Source organism: Lampris incognitus, chromosome 7, assembly GCF_029633865.1.
Source record: "Lampris incognitus isolate fLamInc1 chromosome 7, fLamInc1.hap2, whole genome shotgun sequence".
NCBI classification, from domain to species: domain Eukaryota; kingdom Metazoa; phylum Chordata; class Actinopteri; order Lampriformes; family Lampridae; genus Lampris; species Lampris incognitus.
The window spans coordinates 33,175,448-33,190,802 of NC_079217.1; the positions used below are offsets into that span (position 1 = coordinate 33,175,448).

At 40.5% G+C, this 15,355-nt stretch overlaps 1 protein-coding gene across 1 annotated transcript; it reads right to left on the reverse strand.

Moving 5' to 3' along the window:
• Positions 1–4,789: 4,789 nt before the first annotated feature.
• On the reverse strand, positions 4,790–13,780 carry hspa13 (heat shock protein 70 family, member 13). Its single transcript, XM_056283436.1, has 5 exons — positions 13,677–13,780; positions 13,071–13,411; positions 11,028–11,241; positions 10,608–10,775; positions 4,790–7,842 (listed from the first exon to the last, which is right to left on the reverse strand). Exons 1-5 carry the CDS (start codon positions 13,699–13,701, stop codon positions 7,262–7,264), a joined length of 1,329 nt encoding a protein of 442 aa, XP_056139411.1. The 5' UTR covers positions 13,702–13,780; the 3' UTR covers positions 4,790–7,261.
• Positions 13,781–15,355: the final 1,575 nt, after the last annotated feature.

Here is a 15,355-nt window from a genome sequence, read left to right on the forward strand (position 1 = left end):
TCTTAGCTTTGGCTGATGTAAACATGAGTGCTGTAAAGTGAATGAAGTGGGGGGGGATTTGAATGTGAAAATGAAGCTATGAGCTGTTGAAGGGATGGTGCATGTATCACAGTGGGCTACAAAGAGAAAGCAAATGCATTGCCTTTTGTATTAATTTGTTTTATTTGGAAAATGACTGTGCCTCAGAGGTAATCATTAAAAAGTATTCTGATACCCATGCTTCATGGCTTTAATGAAATATTTTCAAGTCAACTGATTATCAATAAAGCTAGAGAAATTTAGGAAACATTAAGGGATTGATGATATTGTTTGTATGTGTGGAATAAAACCTCTACTACTACTTTTGGCTGTTCCCGTTAAGGGTCGCCATAGTGGATCATCCATTTCCATCTCTCCCTGTCCTCTGCATCTTCCTCTGTCACGCCAACCACCTGCATGTCCTCCCTCACCACATCCATAAACCTCCTCTTTGGCCTTCCTCTTCTCCTCTTGCCTGGCAGCTCCATATTCAGCATCCTTCTCCCAATATACCTAGCAACTCTCCTCCACACATGTCCAAGCCACCTCAATCTTGCCTCTCTTGCTTTGTCTCTAAACCGTCCAACCTGAGCTGGCCCTCTCATATAATTGTTCCTAATCCTGTCCTTCTTCGTCATTCCCAATGAAAATCTTGGCATCTTCAACTCTGCCACCTCCAGCGCTGCCTCCTGTCTTTTCATCAGTGCCACTGTCTCCAAACCATATAACATAGCTGGTCTCACAACCATCTTGTAAATCTTCCCTTTAACTCTTGCTGGTACCCTTCTGTCACAAATTATTCCTGACACTCTTCTCCACCCACTCCACCCTGCCTGCACTCTCTTCTTCACCTCTCTCCTGCATTCCCCGTTACTTTGAACAGTTGACCCCAAGTATTTAAACTCATACGTCTTTGAACTCAGGCCTTTCTTGCTGTGAGGTGGCCGCGCTAACCACTGCACCACCGTGCCGCTGGTATGAAGTCATCTCTCCTAAATTAAACTGCTTCTAAACAGTTCTGTTAATTCAGCTTTGGAGCTTTTCAGAATTGTTTTGTGTCATGTGAACATGTAGGCATGTATGAAAAGTTTTTTTTGTTGTTGAGAGGGGGCTTGATTTGTTATCTTAGAGGCCTAGACCTTGTGATATAAAAACAGTTAATTTTTCTAGTAGTAAAAAAAATAAAACTGTTACCAGTCACTTTAATGATTGTGAAATATCCATGCAGTTTGCCTAATCCATATAAATTATAATTTATTTACAAATTATAATCTATATGTGAATGTGCTGGCAGAGATTGATTTGCATCCAGCAGGTAGTGCTAATGGTTTTTTTGGGGGGGGTTTTCTATCCATTTTTTGTGTGTTTTGCAATAGTCAATAGGAACAATTTTGGTTAGCTAGCAAAAAGGAAGCAAGGCTCACATGTTCATTTATGGCCAACAGAGATCAGATTTTTTATGATTGAATCTGCGTCCATTTTTCTTTGTTGTTTTATGGAAAGCATTACCTATGAGTATTTTCAATCATTAACATGCCTTAAAACCATCATTAATGGATATTTTGGCATTGCAAGTGTTTCAGCAGATTGCCGTTAATGTTTTACGCTAGTAGCATAGCTGCTGGTGGCTATATGTAGCTTTAGAATGTACATCATCTTTGTTTGTTACATAATGATTATGATAAATGTGCAGTTAAATTCTGTTAATGTGAATTACCCAAACATGTTTCGTAGTGTATATTACACATCACTTATCCATCTACCTAAGGTTTGTATGGGCTACGTACATTTTGCAAATATCATTTTGCATATATTTGTAATGTATTCAAATATGTTCAAATAGAAATTAATATTCATATGTGGTACACCACAGCCAAGTGCCTGAAAAATATACTGTTATTTTCTTCCAGGTTCACTCTGTTGACATTTTGAAGGAAACGTCTCAAAGAAGACAATACACCTGTCGCTTGTTAAGGAGTTTATCTGTCTGCTTAGCTGTGCTCAGGTCTAGCAGTGAGGACAGAAATGTGAAAAGGGTACTTTCGTCTACAGCAACAATATCTCAGGTGGATATAGTATATGTCAGCCTTGCCCAGAACCCAAACATATCTCAGCCATGAGATGATAAAGCCATGTCAGCCCCCACTCGCTCATCAAAATCATCAAAGTGCTCCAGTAAGTCATCGGCCAGCATAGTAGCTGCCGCCAATGCATGGGCTAAAGCAGAGGCAGCACAAGCAAGAGCAGCATTTGCTTAAAAGGAAATTGAAATGAGAGTTAAGCAAGCAGAGCTCAAAGTGGAGGGAATACATATGGAGGCTGCATTGGATGTGCTTCATCAGCAATGTGATGCAGAGGCAGCCCTTGCTTAAGCCAATGTATATGAGACTGCAGCAAGCGAAATGGAAGAAGAGTGAGTGGTGGCCTCTCTCAGACATTCCACCCCGTAGAACGCACCAGTGAGTATGTGAGGGAGCAATTTTTCCAAAATAACAAATTAACTCTGGATGAAGATATGAAGCCTCACGAGGTGCCACTACGTTCCACATCTTTTCAAGCTAAGCAGGAAGATGACATGTCTGACCCTAGTATTAGACTCTACATCTTGCTGCCTCACAAGAACAATGGGAATGATGGTGTCTCCCAGCTATTCCAATACTTTGCGGTGCATTAACCACCATCATACTTAAGACCTCAGATTCCCTCAAAAGAAAATTCAAATATGTCTGACCTCACCAGATTTCTAGCCAGACATGAGTTGCTCACTGGAGGACTTACAAGGTTTAGCGACAAGCCAGGCGACTACTGAACATGGAAATCCTCATTTGAAAACACCATTCGAGGTCTACACTTGACAACTAGTGAAGAGCTTGACTTGTTGACCAAGTGGTTAGGTGATGAATTCTTGCAACATGCAAAATGCCTCTGAGCAATGCACATCAACACCCCTTCCTTCGAACTGACCAAAGTATGGGAGAAGCTGCAAGAATGTTATGGCTCTCCTGAGGCCTTGGAAAAGGCTTTGTTTGATAAGCTAGAACATTTCCCGAGAATTTCAAACAAGGACCCTCAACCATTATGTGACCTTGGGGACCTTCTTTAGAGAGACTCTGCCAAGAGTGAAGGCTACATACCAGGTCTACTATACTGCGACACAGCAACTGGAATCTATCCCGTAGTGGACAAACTTCATTTAGCCTGCAGGAGAAATGGATGACACGTAAAAAAAATTCCAAACAAGAACATTTGGTGTCATTCCCTCCATTCTCTTTTTTTGCCACCTTATCAAAAATGAAACCAGAACGAGAAGTGACCCGAGTTTCAGGTCTTCAGCTCCAGCCCCCCATCACAACCTCAAGAGTGGGCAAATATCTAGAGAAGCATGACAGAAAAAGAGTGCCTATCTCAGTCAACAGAATTGAAGGGGTTAACTCTGAACAAAAGCCAAGTGCAGGAAAAAAGAGTCAAGGACCCTAGCAAAGAGTCCCATCCACAAAAAAAACCCATGCTCTTGAAAAATGTAGGGCATTCCAAGAGAAGTCTCTGGAAAAACATAAGGCTTACCTGAAGCAGAATTGGATATGTTTCCGGTGCTGCACTTCTTTCAGGTCTCAAGCTAAGAACTGTAAGGTGGAAATTCACAGTGTAGAATGTGGCAGCGACTGACAAATCACTTCTCTCCACACTGGTCCTACACCATGGTCAACACACATTGTCACAGAGCTCGTCACTGATTACGGTGGGGAGCAAGAGTCAGCTGCGGAAATGAGATTGGTAGATACTTATGTTCCAAGATCTGCCTCATGTGTGTCTACCCCAATGGTCACAATGACAAAAGACTCAGAGCTTGCATAATTCTAGATTATCAAAACTCAGGTGGATATATAGTCTGTCGCCAGATCTTCCTTCTTTGACTTCTTTGCCATTGCCAAAAACTCTTCCCCATACACTCTCAAGACTTGTGCAGGGGTGTCAGATGTGACTGGGAGAAGAGCAATTTCATTGTTGAATCAGCAGATGGCTGAACCAGTCTGCCCTTGCCCAAGCTTATTGAATGTGACATGCTCCCGGACAGTCGGAATGAAATCCCAACCCCTGAAGCTGCTCACTATCATCCTCACCTCAAGCACATTGCTGCAGAGATTCCAGCACTGGACCCCCAGGCGGACATTCTGCTGCTACTTGAGCGAGATGTTATTCAGGCTCATAAGGCACCCGATCAGCAGAACAGAACTCCAAATGCACCATTTGCACAGAGGTTAGCTCTTGGTTGGGTTATCATTGTTGATGTTTGTCTTGGCAGGGTTCATAAACCTGGGCATGTAAATGTTCTCAAGACAAACATCTTGGACAATGGGCGACCGAGCTACTTCTTCCCATGTCAAAACAGCATCCAGGTAAAGAAAAGCTTCAGCTGCCAAGGTCATCACAAGATAAGCACTTATCTGTATATTTAAGGTTTGTATGGGCTACATACATGGCAATTATCCTTTTGCATATATTTCATTCATTCATTCATTATCCAACCCGCTTATCCTTATTCAGGGTCGCGGCAATGCTGGAGACTATCCCAGCAATCATTGGGCGGCAGGCAGGGAGACACACTGGACAAGCCGCCAGTCCATCACAGGGCTGACACACACACACACATTCACACCTATGTGGCACACCACAGCCAAGTGCCTGAAAAAATATGCTGTTACTTTCTTCCAGTTTCATGTTGTCAACATTTTGAAGGAAACATCTCAATAAAGACAATACACATGCCACTTGTCGATGAGTTTATCTGTCTGCTTAGCTGTGCTCAGGTCAAACAGTGAGGGCAAAACAGTGAATTACCATTCACAGTTCAAGGACTTGGTCACTGACCACTTGGCTAGTTAATTTCAGAACTATCATGAAGACTTAACCACAGCATTTGGTTATTTTGTTATCTCACTAAATGAGCACATACATTACCTACCTACTGTACCATGTATAATAGATTCAATCTTTATTTTATTGGACCACAATCCATGTAGCAAGCAATGTAACTTCATCACATTTATGTGGCAAAACTAACAGTAAGCAGAAGTTATCATATAAAAATACTAATCTCACTTATTTTTCAGTCATGATACTCATCTTACCAGGTTTAGTACAGTATCCATACTTGACTCATTTTTTATGGCTTATAAAATGACAAGACTTATTCCAAAAGGAGATACAGACTATTGGAAAGGGATGTTTTTTACAAATTGACTTAAAAAGTATATTTGTATATCATGTTCTTGATTGAGAAAATGCTTAAACATCATTGAGGCATTACAACATCTACTATGTTTACAAAAAATAAAAATAAATAAAACTTTAGGTAGTTTTCCCAAAGTGGAAATATGTTTAAGAGAACACTTAAAGTTTAACTTACATTTTAAAATGTATAATGATTAATATGTGTATTGTCCCCTTATAGGCAAAAATGAGAGCAGGCAAAAATACTATACATCATAAATCATCATCACAAAACGGTCTTTTTCCAGTTCCAGGCACTCATTCAAAACCGAAATCATTATTTAGGCCATCAGATTTCCTGGATATAACAGTAACGAGACTTCTTGATAACTTCACTCGGCACCAGTAAACTGAACCTTTGGTCCTCTTATGGCAAAATCAGACAGCCATAGCAAAAGTCAGCAGTTGTAAAAGTATGTGGTACGAATAAATACTTTTAAGTGGCAGCCAGTGTCTTCTTCCATTTTCGCAATTAATCAAGGTTTTATTGCACTGGAATGTGAACCTGGCCACAAGGAGAGAGTCCTCAAAGTGCAATACAAAGGATGTCCCTTATATTTCTTCAAGAAATAATCTGAATCACAGTAAAGTCAAAGATCTTCTAAACAGAGATTTCATAACAGATAAGACTTTGTGCACGTTTTGACAGGAGGCTCACCATTACTCTATTTGTTATAAGAAGCTTTTCAGTAAGACTGAACAGTATACAAAGCAGCCTATGTTTTTGTCTCTATAATTTTAATACATTGTAGGGGATGGGTTGGGGGGGCAATTATATGCTAACATCTGAGATTTATTATGTGTGAATACAATTAAGTTTCCTGTCATTTCGATTGTTAGCCAATGATTTTGCACATCACCAGAATACTGTTTATTGGGCCATCTACAATGCCTTTGCATTTTTTTCTTCTTTTTTTTTTTATTGCAACTTTGGTCATTTATTCTTCCCATGCATAATGAAGCCTTAGGCACTGAGATGCTCCTCTACCCAGATGATTTGCAATAAAAACTAATCGTTTTAATGATGCACATCGGGCTTAACATTACACTATCCTACATAAACGGACAACCTCCTCAACCATGTTAAGTAGCATTATGTCCTCTTGAGCTTTTCTCCTCGTTTGAAGCAGCATTCCTTCTAGACAATACATAAAACAGTTTAGCACCTTTCTGAAAAGGCACAAGCACATTGTGTCTTAACCTTTGATGGAAAACTGTTAAAAGATGGAAAGAAGACACAGGAAAGTTTCGCATGAATAAAGCACACAGAGAAAGGAATAAATAAATAAAATCGTACTCACTGGTCACAGTTGTTTACAAAAAAATAAAAAGTGATCATTCCCTGAATTGAAGACCATTGTGAATCCTAAAGTATCTATCAATGGCCATTTCCATTTAAGCTGAATAGAACAGTAAATATATGATGGTGGTTATACTTTAGCTTCAATAAGTCTTCTTAGTCCCGCTATACTTAAGTACTGGTTTCTTTTTTAATGTAGGCACACAAATCAAGTCTGTGTGTTCCTTTGTGAAATGAAAACGACCAGGAGACATTTGTCAATGGTGGAGATGATGTTCTATAGCCAAGTGTGGAACGGTTAGCTGCTGAAAACTAGTCTGTTTGTTTTCCACTGCAACCAAGAAAATCATTAAATGTTTCTTGTTAACCACAGCCTTTCACAAATTAGGAAAACTGGAAGATGAAGAGTTGAACAATTTGAGTTATCAAAACTGAACAACACTTGTCTCCATTGTTGATGGGGTATCAGCTGAATGCATTTAAAAATATGCAAGTAACAAATTCACTTTCACTGTGCAATACATCTCTCTTCAGCACACAACAGGATACAAAAAGTGAAAGATGAAATTGTTAAAACTCTATTATGGCATTCACTAATTTGTGACAAATGTCTGTGGCATCCATTTCTCTTAGCTGTTATTAGAACAGAAAAAAATAGAAACAGGTAAGAGGTCAGTTGAAGTTCATCTTGCGCAGGTGCCTGTTGGGGATTTCTATAGCACTAACTTGCAAAGGCCAGGAGCCCCCCATGATGCCAGCTTGGATAGCCACCCCTGTGACAACAGCCAGGTCAGGGTCTACGGAGGTGTTGGGCTCCTTCCTAAAGTACTCACTGATAAGCCTCCTGATTCTTGGTATTCTAGTCGACCCACCCACCAAAACAATCTCATCAACCTCCTCCTTCTCCAAGTGGCCCTCTGCTAAAACTGTCTCAATAGGGATCAGAATCTTCTGGAATAGGTCCTCGTTGAGCTCTTCAAACAACTCACGAGTGATTTTGACTTCAAAGAGAATGGGCTCCGGGACGGTACCCTGGAGTTCCCCTGTTGCCTCGGGGGAATGCAGGTGTAAGGGCAGCCGAATGGTAACACTGGGTTGAAGGGTAAGGTTGAGCTTGGCGGCCTCCACGATCTGTCGAAGGCGGTGGGTGTCCTCTTTTAAAAAGAGTGAGACACCATACTCTTGTCGAACTTGCTTCATGGTATACTGGAGCAACCTCTGGCTGAAGTCTTGGCCCCCCAGCTTGTTGTTTCCTAAATCAAACAACATATATATGTATATAAAATCAGCCCAGTGCTATCTCAAATAAAACTACAAATTTAAATTGGTAACGCTACAATAATGGCATAGAATATGATGACTTCTTTTTTTAGATTTGATTTTAGACTAACACTGATCTGTAGAGCCTCAAATCATAGATATCATATAAATTAATCTGACATTTAAAAAAAATACGACAGTCACCTGTTCTTTCTATCAAAGACACTTAACACATTAATCCAGATGGTGGTTACCATCTATCCGACTTTACATTAATTTCAATCTGCCACAACAAGTTCAATCACTGAGAGGTGAACAAGTAAAAAAAAAAAAAAAAAAAGTTTTAAGCCTTAAAACATTCAAAACAAGGATTTTGCAAGGGCAGCTGTAGATAATTAAAGGCTCTTCCACCTTAATTTACTAAATCCTGAGTAACATGCTATGCTGTGTTTTAATACATTTTAGGTTGTAAAATCTCAAAATACACTTGATCAACGAAAAAATAATTATTTGAGTGATGTCATGACGAGCGCAAACAACTGTGCTTAAGTGGGGGTTTCTATATTTTTGCATGTTTTTCAACCATGGAAAACTTTGAATAAAAACTATTTGACCCACAGCAAATGATTGTTGTGGCACAGGAAAGAAAATCACCTCTCTGAGATACAGGAAAGTCATGTTTAAAAAAAACAACAACAAAAAAAAACAAAGGGGAAATAATCTGTGAAGACATCAATGGCAAAAAAAGAAAAAGAAAATTTAAGACAAAGATTACAATCAAGAAAAAAGAAAACAATTGTTCTCTTCAAATTCTCTGTACCGTTTTTCTAAAATCAACATCTAGTCCCCATATACTTATGTAAAGTATACTTAAAATATTATATGGGCAATAAAACACTTTCAACCTTATTGTTACTAGAAGAACCCCGCTACAATGTAGCGGTTTGGTTATCCACCCGTCTAAATCTCCCTCCTCTTCATCCTGCCAGCTAACTGCCTTCCCCCTGCCCCTAAACCCCCCCCCCGACTCCAACTCCCTCCCCCCAAATGCTCAGAATCATCTGAAATGCCGAGAAGTGGTTTACCCCCCCACTCCAACTCCCTCCCCCCAAATGCTCAGAATCATCTGAAATGCCGAGAAAAGTGGTTTTTAGCCATTTTTAGAAAATGCATATTTTGCATAATTATGCATCTACTACTACTTTCGGCTGCTCCCGTTAGGGGTCACCACAGCGGATCATCCGATTTTGCATAATTATGCATAATTATTATAATTATTTTAATTTTCTGCTATTTTTCGTTGTTCCAACTAAGCATATTTCACATACATGACATTGCATACACAATAACATTAAAGGGGGAGAGGGTTACATTTTCCAGGTTAAGGGTGGGGGGGTCCCAGAAAAAAATGTTAGGTGAAAAATCAAAAATGCTCAGAATCATCTGAAATGCCGAGAAACGTGGTTTTCAGCCATTTTAGAAAAATGCATATTTTGCATATTTATGCATAATTATGCATAATTTTAATTGTCTGTCTTTTTCCCTTACTCTCTGAGACAATGCCTACCACCTCCAAAAAGAATTAGGATCATAAATGCTTTAGTTTTCGGTCCCGCTATCTACACTAACTAACACACACACACTAACACCACACACACACACACACATTACGAACATATATGTATGAGTAGATACCCATAATTTTATCTCTGTATAGTCTCCAGAAATTCTCAACCCTATATATTCATTAAATAGACAGAAAACTTTTCTTTACATTTTTGAAGCTGAAAACACCTTGGTATTTCCTAGGATGGTAGAGCTGATTGCCTCGGTAAGAAATTAATTGAAAAGTGAGACCACATCACAACACCACCCTGAGGGAGTGGGTACGTTCAATGTGAAATGCACATAATGAGATGAGAGTCATCACTGCCTCCTTCAGTCTAACCCCCACCACCCTCACTATCCTGTACATCTATACCCCTTTATATCCTTTATACATGGACACCACCAGGATCTGTCCTTCAGATGAGATGTTAAAACTGAGGTCCTGACTCACTGTGGTCATTAAAGATCCCACGGCACTAATCGCAAAGAGTAGGGGGTTCCTCAGTGTTCTGGCAAAATTCCCAAACTGGCTGTCTCCATCTGGCCATCTAATCATCCCCCCATGTAATTGGCTCAATGTTTCCTCCCTCTCCACCTCAAGCTGACGCGTGGTGAGCGTTCTGGTGCAAAATGACTGCCGTGCATCACACAGGTGGGTGTTACACATTGGTGGTGTTTGAGGTGAGTTACCCCCTTCAATGTGAAGCGCTTTGGGTGTCTAGAAAAGCACTATAAAAATGCAATGATTATCATTATTATTATTATTACCACCATCACTGTCATCTACATCTATATCCCTTTATATCTAGTATACATGGACAGCATCATCACTGTCCTCTACATCTACAACTCTTGATATCCTTCATACATCAACACCACCATCACTGTACCCTACATCTGCACCCCTTTATATCCTTTATATATGGACATCACCATCACTGTCCCCTAAATCGCCACCCCTTTTTTTTTTACCTTTTCCAAAATGAGACTGGCCGGAGACAGCCTAAAAACAGATGTTTACTTACTCTTCAATATAAACCCACACACATCATCAGGGCTTATATTTTGCTCATTCAAGATAAGGGTACGTTTCTTTTAGTCACTCCCTTTTATCTTTTTAACCATAACATTTAAACTGATAAATGCTTACCTGCCATGGCCCTGGTGAGGAACATGCCTCCCTGTTTGTTGAGTAGGGACACATCCAGGGTTCCACCTCCTAAGTCTACAACCAGCACGTTAAACACATCCACCTTGTGAAGGCCATAGGCCATAGCTGCTGCAGTTGGCTCATTAATCACACGCAGGATCTCTAAGCCTTAAAAGAAGTAAAAAGAAATTACAATAGTTAAGTTATACATATTTATGTAATATTGCTCAAATATTCAAGAATGTAAAGGTAACTCTTTCCTACTTGTTAAATAAAAACAATCAAATATCTCACCCGGGACACACTTTACATGTTCAGGGAGGTTGGTTGTAGCAGCTGAGAGAGCTGGCTTCACAACATTTTTATTTCCTGTACCAAGCAGTTACTGAAATTAAACTAAATAACTATTTTGATACTGACCAGCGAGATTAGCAGCCCTGACAGTGTAGTTTCTCTGTCTTTCGTCAAACTCAGCCGGCACTGAGATGACGGCCTTCTGAATGAGCACACCCAGATGTCGCTCAGCCATCTTCCTCATTTTCAGCAGCAGTCTGGAACCAATGAACTCTGGACTCACGGTGAAAGTATGATTAGTGGAGATTTGAAACTCACCACTGCCATTATTGCTTATTACCTGAAAAAGTTAGAGAACGAGAGAGAGAGACGCACACACACATACAAGTTATAAACCTTAGAGTAAACGACACTGTTAAAACTCAGTACCACCATTGTTGTTTAAACCCTAGGAAAAAGAATGGTGTACAAACAATGTAGAGAGGATAAAGCTGACAGTTAATAATCTTATATTCTGATTGGGATCAATTATTTTGCACTTTATACATTTGAAAAGTGGAGGGTGGTAAAATGTTCCTCCATCTATCACAGACGCTAATAAATCCAGGAGCTTCTTCTTTCACTTAACTCACGTGTCAAACTCAAGACCTGTGGGCCAAATCCGGCCCATCACAAATGTTGATCCAGCCCACATTATCAGTTTAGGTTCTCAATAAATTTTGGCCCGCCTAATCGCACCCGTGGTCTGCAAAACAACGTGGTGCCCTGTGCGCACACCAAACCAAGTAGATGGGCATGCCTCCACTGCACCTACAAGCATGACTAGGAAGGGGAAAGCCATCGCCGGGCTTGAGGATGAAAAGCAGTTATCTGACTTGGCTTTTATGTGTGACGTAACGCAGCATCTCAACATCCTAAATATGAAACTGCAGGGACACAAACAGCTGGTCACGGATATGCACCATGCAGTGAAAGCCTTTCGAACAAAACGGTGTTTGGGGGAGAACCAAATGCAGCAAGGAAATTATGTTCACTTTCCAACCTGTCAGTGGCAAACGCACTCATCACTGCTTTCCCTAGTGAGAGATGTGCGGAAAAGCTGAAGAAACTCAAAGCAGAATTCAGTAGGAAATGTGCCTACTTTGAGACTCAAAAATTCAGGTTTCAGCTTTTTACAAATCCATTTGTAGTTGATGTGGACAGCCCTCCTGAGCACTTACAATCAGAACTTGTTGAATTACACTGCAATGGCACACTGAAGGCTAAGTTTGACTCTGTTGGGGCAAGTGAGTTTGAACCATTCATCCCAAACACAATGCCACAGCTCTACCTTCAGGCTGCCTGTGTCCTGAGCATGTTTGAGAGCACTTATTTGTGTGAGCAAATGTTCTCTGTGACGAAGCTAAAAAAAACATCCTCTCACAGATCCCACCTCACAAACATCTTGACTCCATTCTTAAAGTGGCTACAGTTCAGGACTTTAAGCCAAGTATTAATGAACATGCATCAAAGAAAAGATGTCAGGTGTCTGGTGGGTGGAAATAAGCTAATCTTTGTGGCTAAATAGCATGCCAACATCATATTTAGGTCTGTGAAATAGGCTTGACTGCAAAGTTTATTTGTAATTTCTAGGGTTTTGTGTGCAGCCAATTTCATGCCATGTTAACTACATGATCAAATATACTTTACTTTTTTCTTTTTTTTAATTAAATGTCCCACACAACCATTGAGTTGTCATATTCAGGCCTGTGAAACAGGTTGTTGTGAGTTGGCTCTATGGTAGCCTACTTCTAAAAATGTAATCAGAATGCATTAGTTTGCTTGACTAAATGCTATGATGGCTATGCAACATTTTTGTTGCTTTTTTGGGGCTTTATGTGGACCAAATTGTTTGTGAGAAGGCTATATGGGACATGCAACAATATAATCAAAGACATTTTTGCATTTGTCATATATGGTGTTCTCATGTCCCAGTGGGGCCCTTCGTGAAATTGAGTTTGACACCCCTGACTTAACTAAATAAGTATAAAAACACGTAAATCATACTGGTATTTTGACTCCTACTAAAGAGCAGTTAAGGCAGACAAAACCATCAACCGCAGCAAGAAGTCGCCATCAGACAAACATGCTGGTGTCGGGTTTTTCAATTCTTCGCCGATACAAACGCACCTTGAATGGGTAGCGAGCACTTTCTTGCTCAAGAGCCCCGGTTTCAAAGATTTTCCCAATGAACCTCTTGGCATCATATATGGTGTTTTGAGGGTTGCTATCAGCAAGATCCAGTGCCTCATAACCAACCAGGATCTCGCTGACAGTGAATGACACGGCACTGGGGATGCTCTTCCTCCCATCCTCATCTTCTATCACCACAACATCCCCGGTCCCTGGATGAAACACACCAACAGAGCAGAAGGTGGTCCCCAGATCCAGACCGATGACCTTTGGTTTGGGAGGAGGTAAATACTGCTGACCCAGGTAACCAGCCAGGAACAAGGCCAGGATGACGGAACCTGTGATGCATACAGTAAGGTCAGGAGACAAGCTATTGAATAGCTCTATAGCAACTGTACATGCTGTTAGCTGATGTCGCCGGCCACATGGGGAATCAAGCGAGAGACCAGCAAAGCAGAGTTCATAGCCAGCTATCTTTCGCCTGACAGGATTAAAGAGAGGTTAATGCTATATTACAGTATTGGATAACGAACGCTGAATTAACAACGAAGGCTAGCTAAACCTCAAATTTTACTAACAGCGCGGGAACGTCATTTGACCTACCAATCATGGAGACTTCCCCTGCCATTGTCAAACACTTTCTTGAAATTTCTGAACAGTAAGACCAGGAAAGGTTGTACACATCGGCAGAAGCCCGCAGTACGTGATGCGTGGTTCTAACAGGTTGACTTAGGGAGATTTTTATCAACGGAACTACACGTCACCATCGCGCTGCTCTTTGTGGATGCTGGGTAATGTAGTGTGTTGTAAACACCACCAAGGTCTTTACAACACAAGGTACTATTTTTTTTACTTCGGTTCCCACAAATACTTGTAACAGTCTGGCGTACAACGTGACACCGCCTCAAAGTGCAACGCGTAAACGTTTCGCTCCGGATGCAGATAAACTACGTTTTACCGCCGGTTATGAGCGTCATCTGTTGCAGTAAGTGTATATCCGAGAGAATGTAGAGTATCCTAGGATATGGACTCAACGTTACGACTCCAAGGTTTCTATACAAACCTAAAATCGCGACCCCCTCACCCACGTATGAGGTTTTGGGGCGAGCTCTAGCTTCATTTTAGCCTACAGATTCCCAGTGCCATATGTTCCCTTTCTGATGAGCCAACCATCCCCATATGCAAGAGTACAGGACTGACGGCGTCACTTTCAGTTCCGACAACCGCTTTTAGCAAATTATTGCAATTCGTTTTCTCTTAATCCAAGTTTACCTCAGCATGTTATCCTAAAACTGTTTCGACATTTCTCGAGCATGTTACAGTCAGTACAGTTATTATTATTATTATTGCTCACGATTACTTTTTAGTTTAGCTCATGCATATTTTCTCCTTGTACATGTTAAGAGACATGTTAATGTGTCCTCAGTTGATATACAAGTAGGCTAACTACTACTGTTTTATGTTAAGTGAATATGTGCAGTATTATAATTGTGCCACTGTGAGGCGCTAAGGCGCTGGGTATAGAGGACGCATGCTTGCGTCATTACGTTCCTTATATAGGAGACGCGCCATGTGATGAATCAGTTCAGATGTTGTTGAGTGGTAGCTGTCACCGCGAGACTGATGTGTGTACAGCTCGCTAATAAATACGCCAGGCTTGGCTAAATGTTTCCTCATCTCCACCGTCCATCGTTTCTCCGAATGCAACGTTAGCTACAACAGTATTATAACGTAACAGCAGATTACAGAATTTACATAATACATTAAAATCTGATGTACCACGGTATAACCAGCCAGTAGTTCCCCTCTGGGAAATTATTTGCTTTGTCGAGTGTTTTAAGCTGTTTGACCTGGTGTGTTAACAGCAGTCTAGATTCATTTATAAATGAAAGCGCAATTTTCTCAGGAGATGAAATAAAACGTACCTATATTTAATTTATATACAGTGTATTATATATATATATATACACACACACATATATATATATATATACGTATATATATGTGTGCCTTACATTTCTGTTTCTATCAGGAAAAGTCATTTATGAAATGAAGCTGTGCAAATAAGCTTCTGTGATATAGAGTTACAAAAGACGAGTAAAGGGAACCAGCCAGGAATGCAACTGATGCTTAAAATTGGTTTACAAACGGCTGTTCGTATTGGAAGACGACAATAAATTAAAGTTGGATAACTACATTCTTGGCAACACACTTGTTATTTTTATGTGCACGTGGGCTGTCGACAAACACTGTGGTCACATGCCATCAGAGCTTGCAAAGCC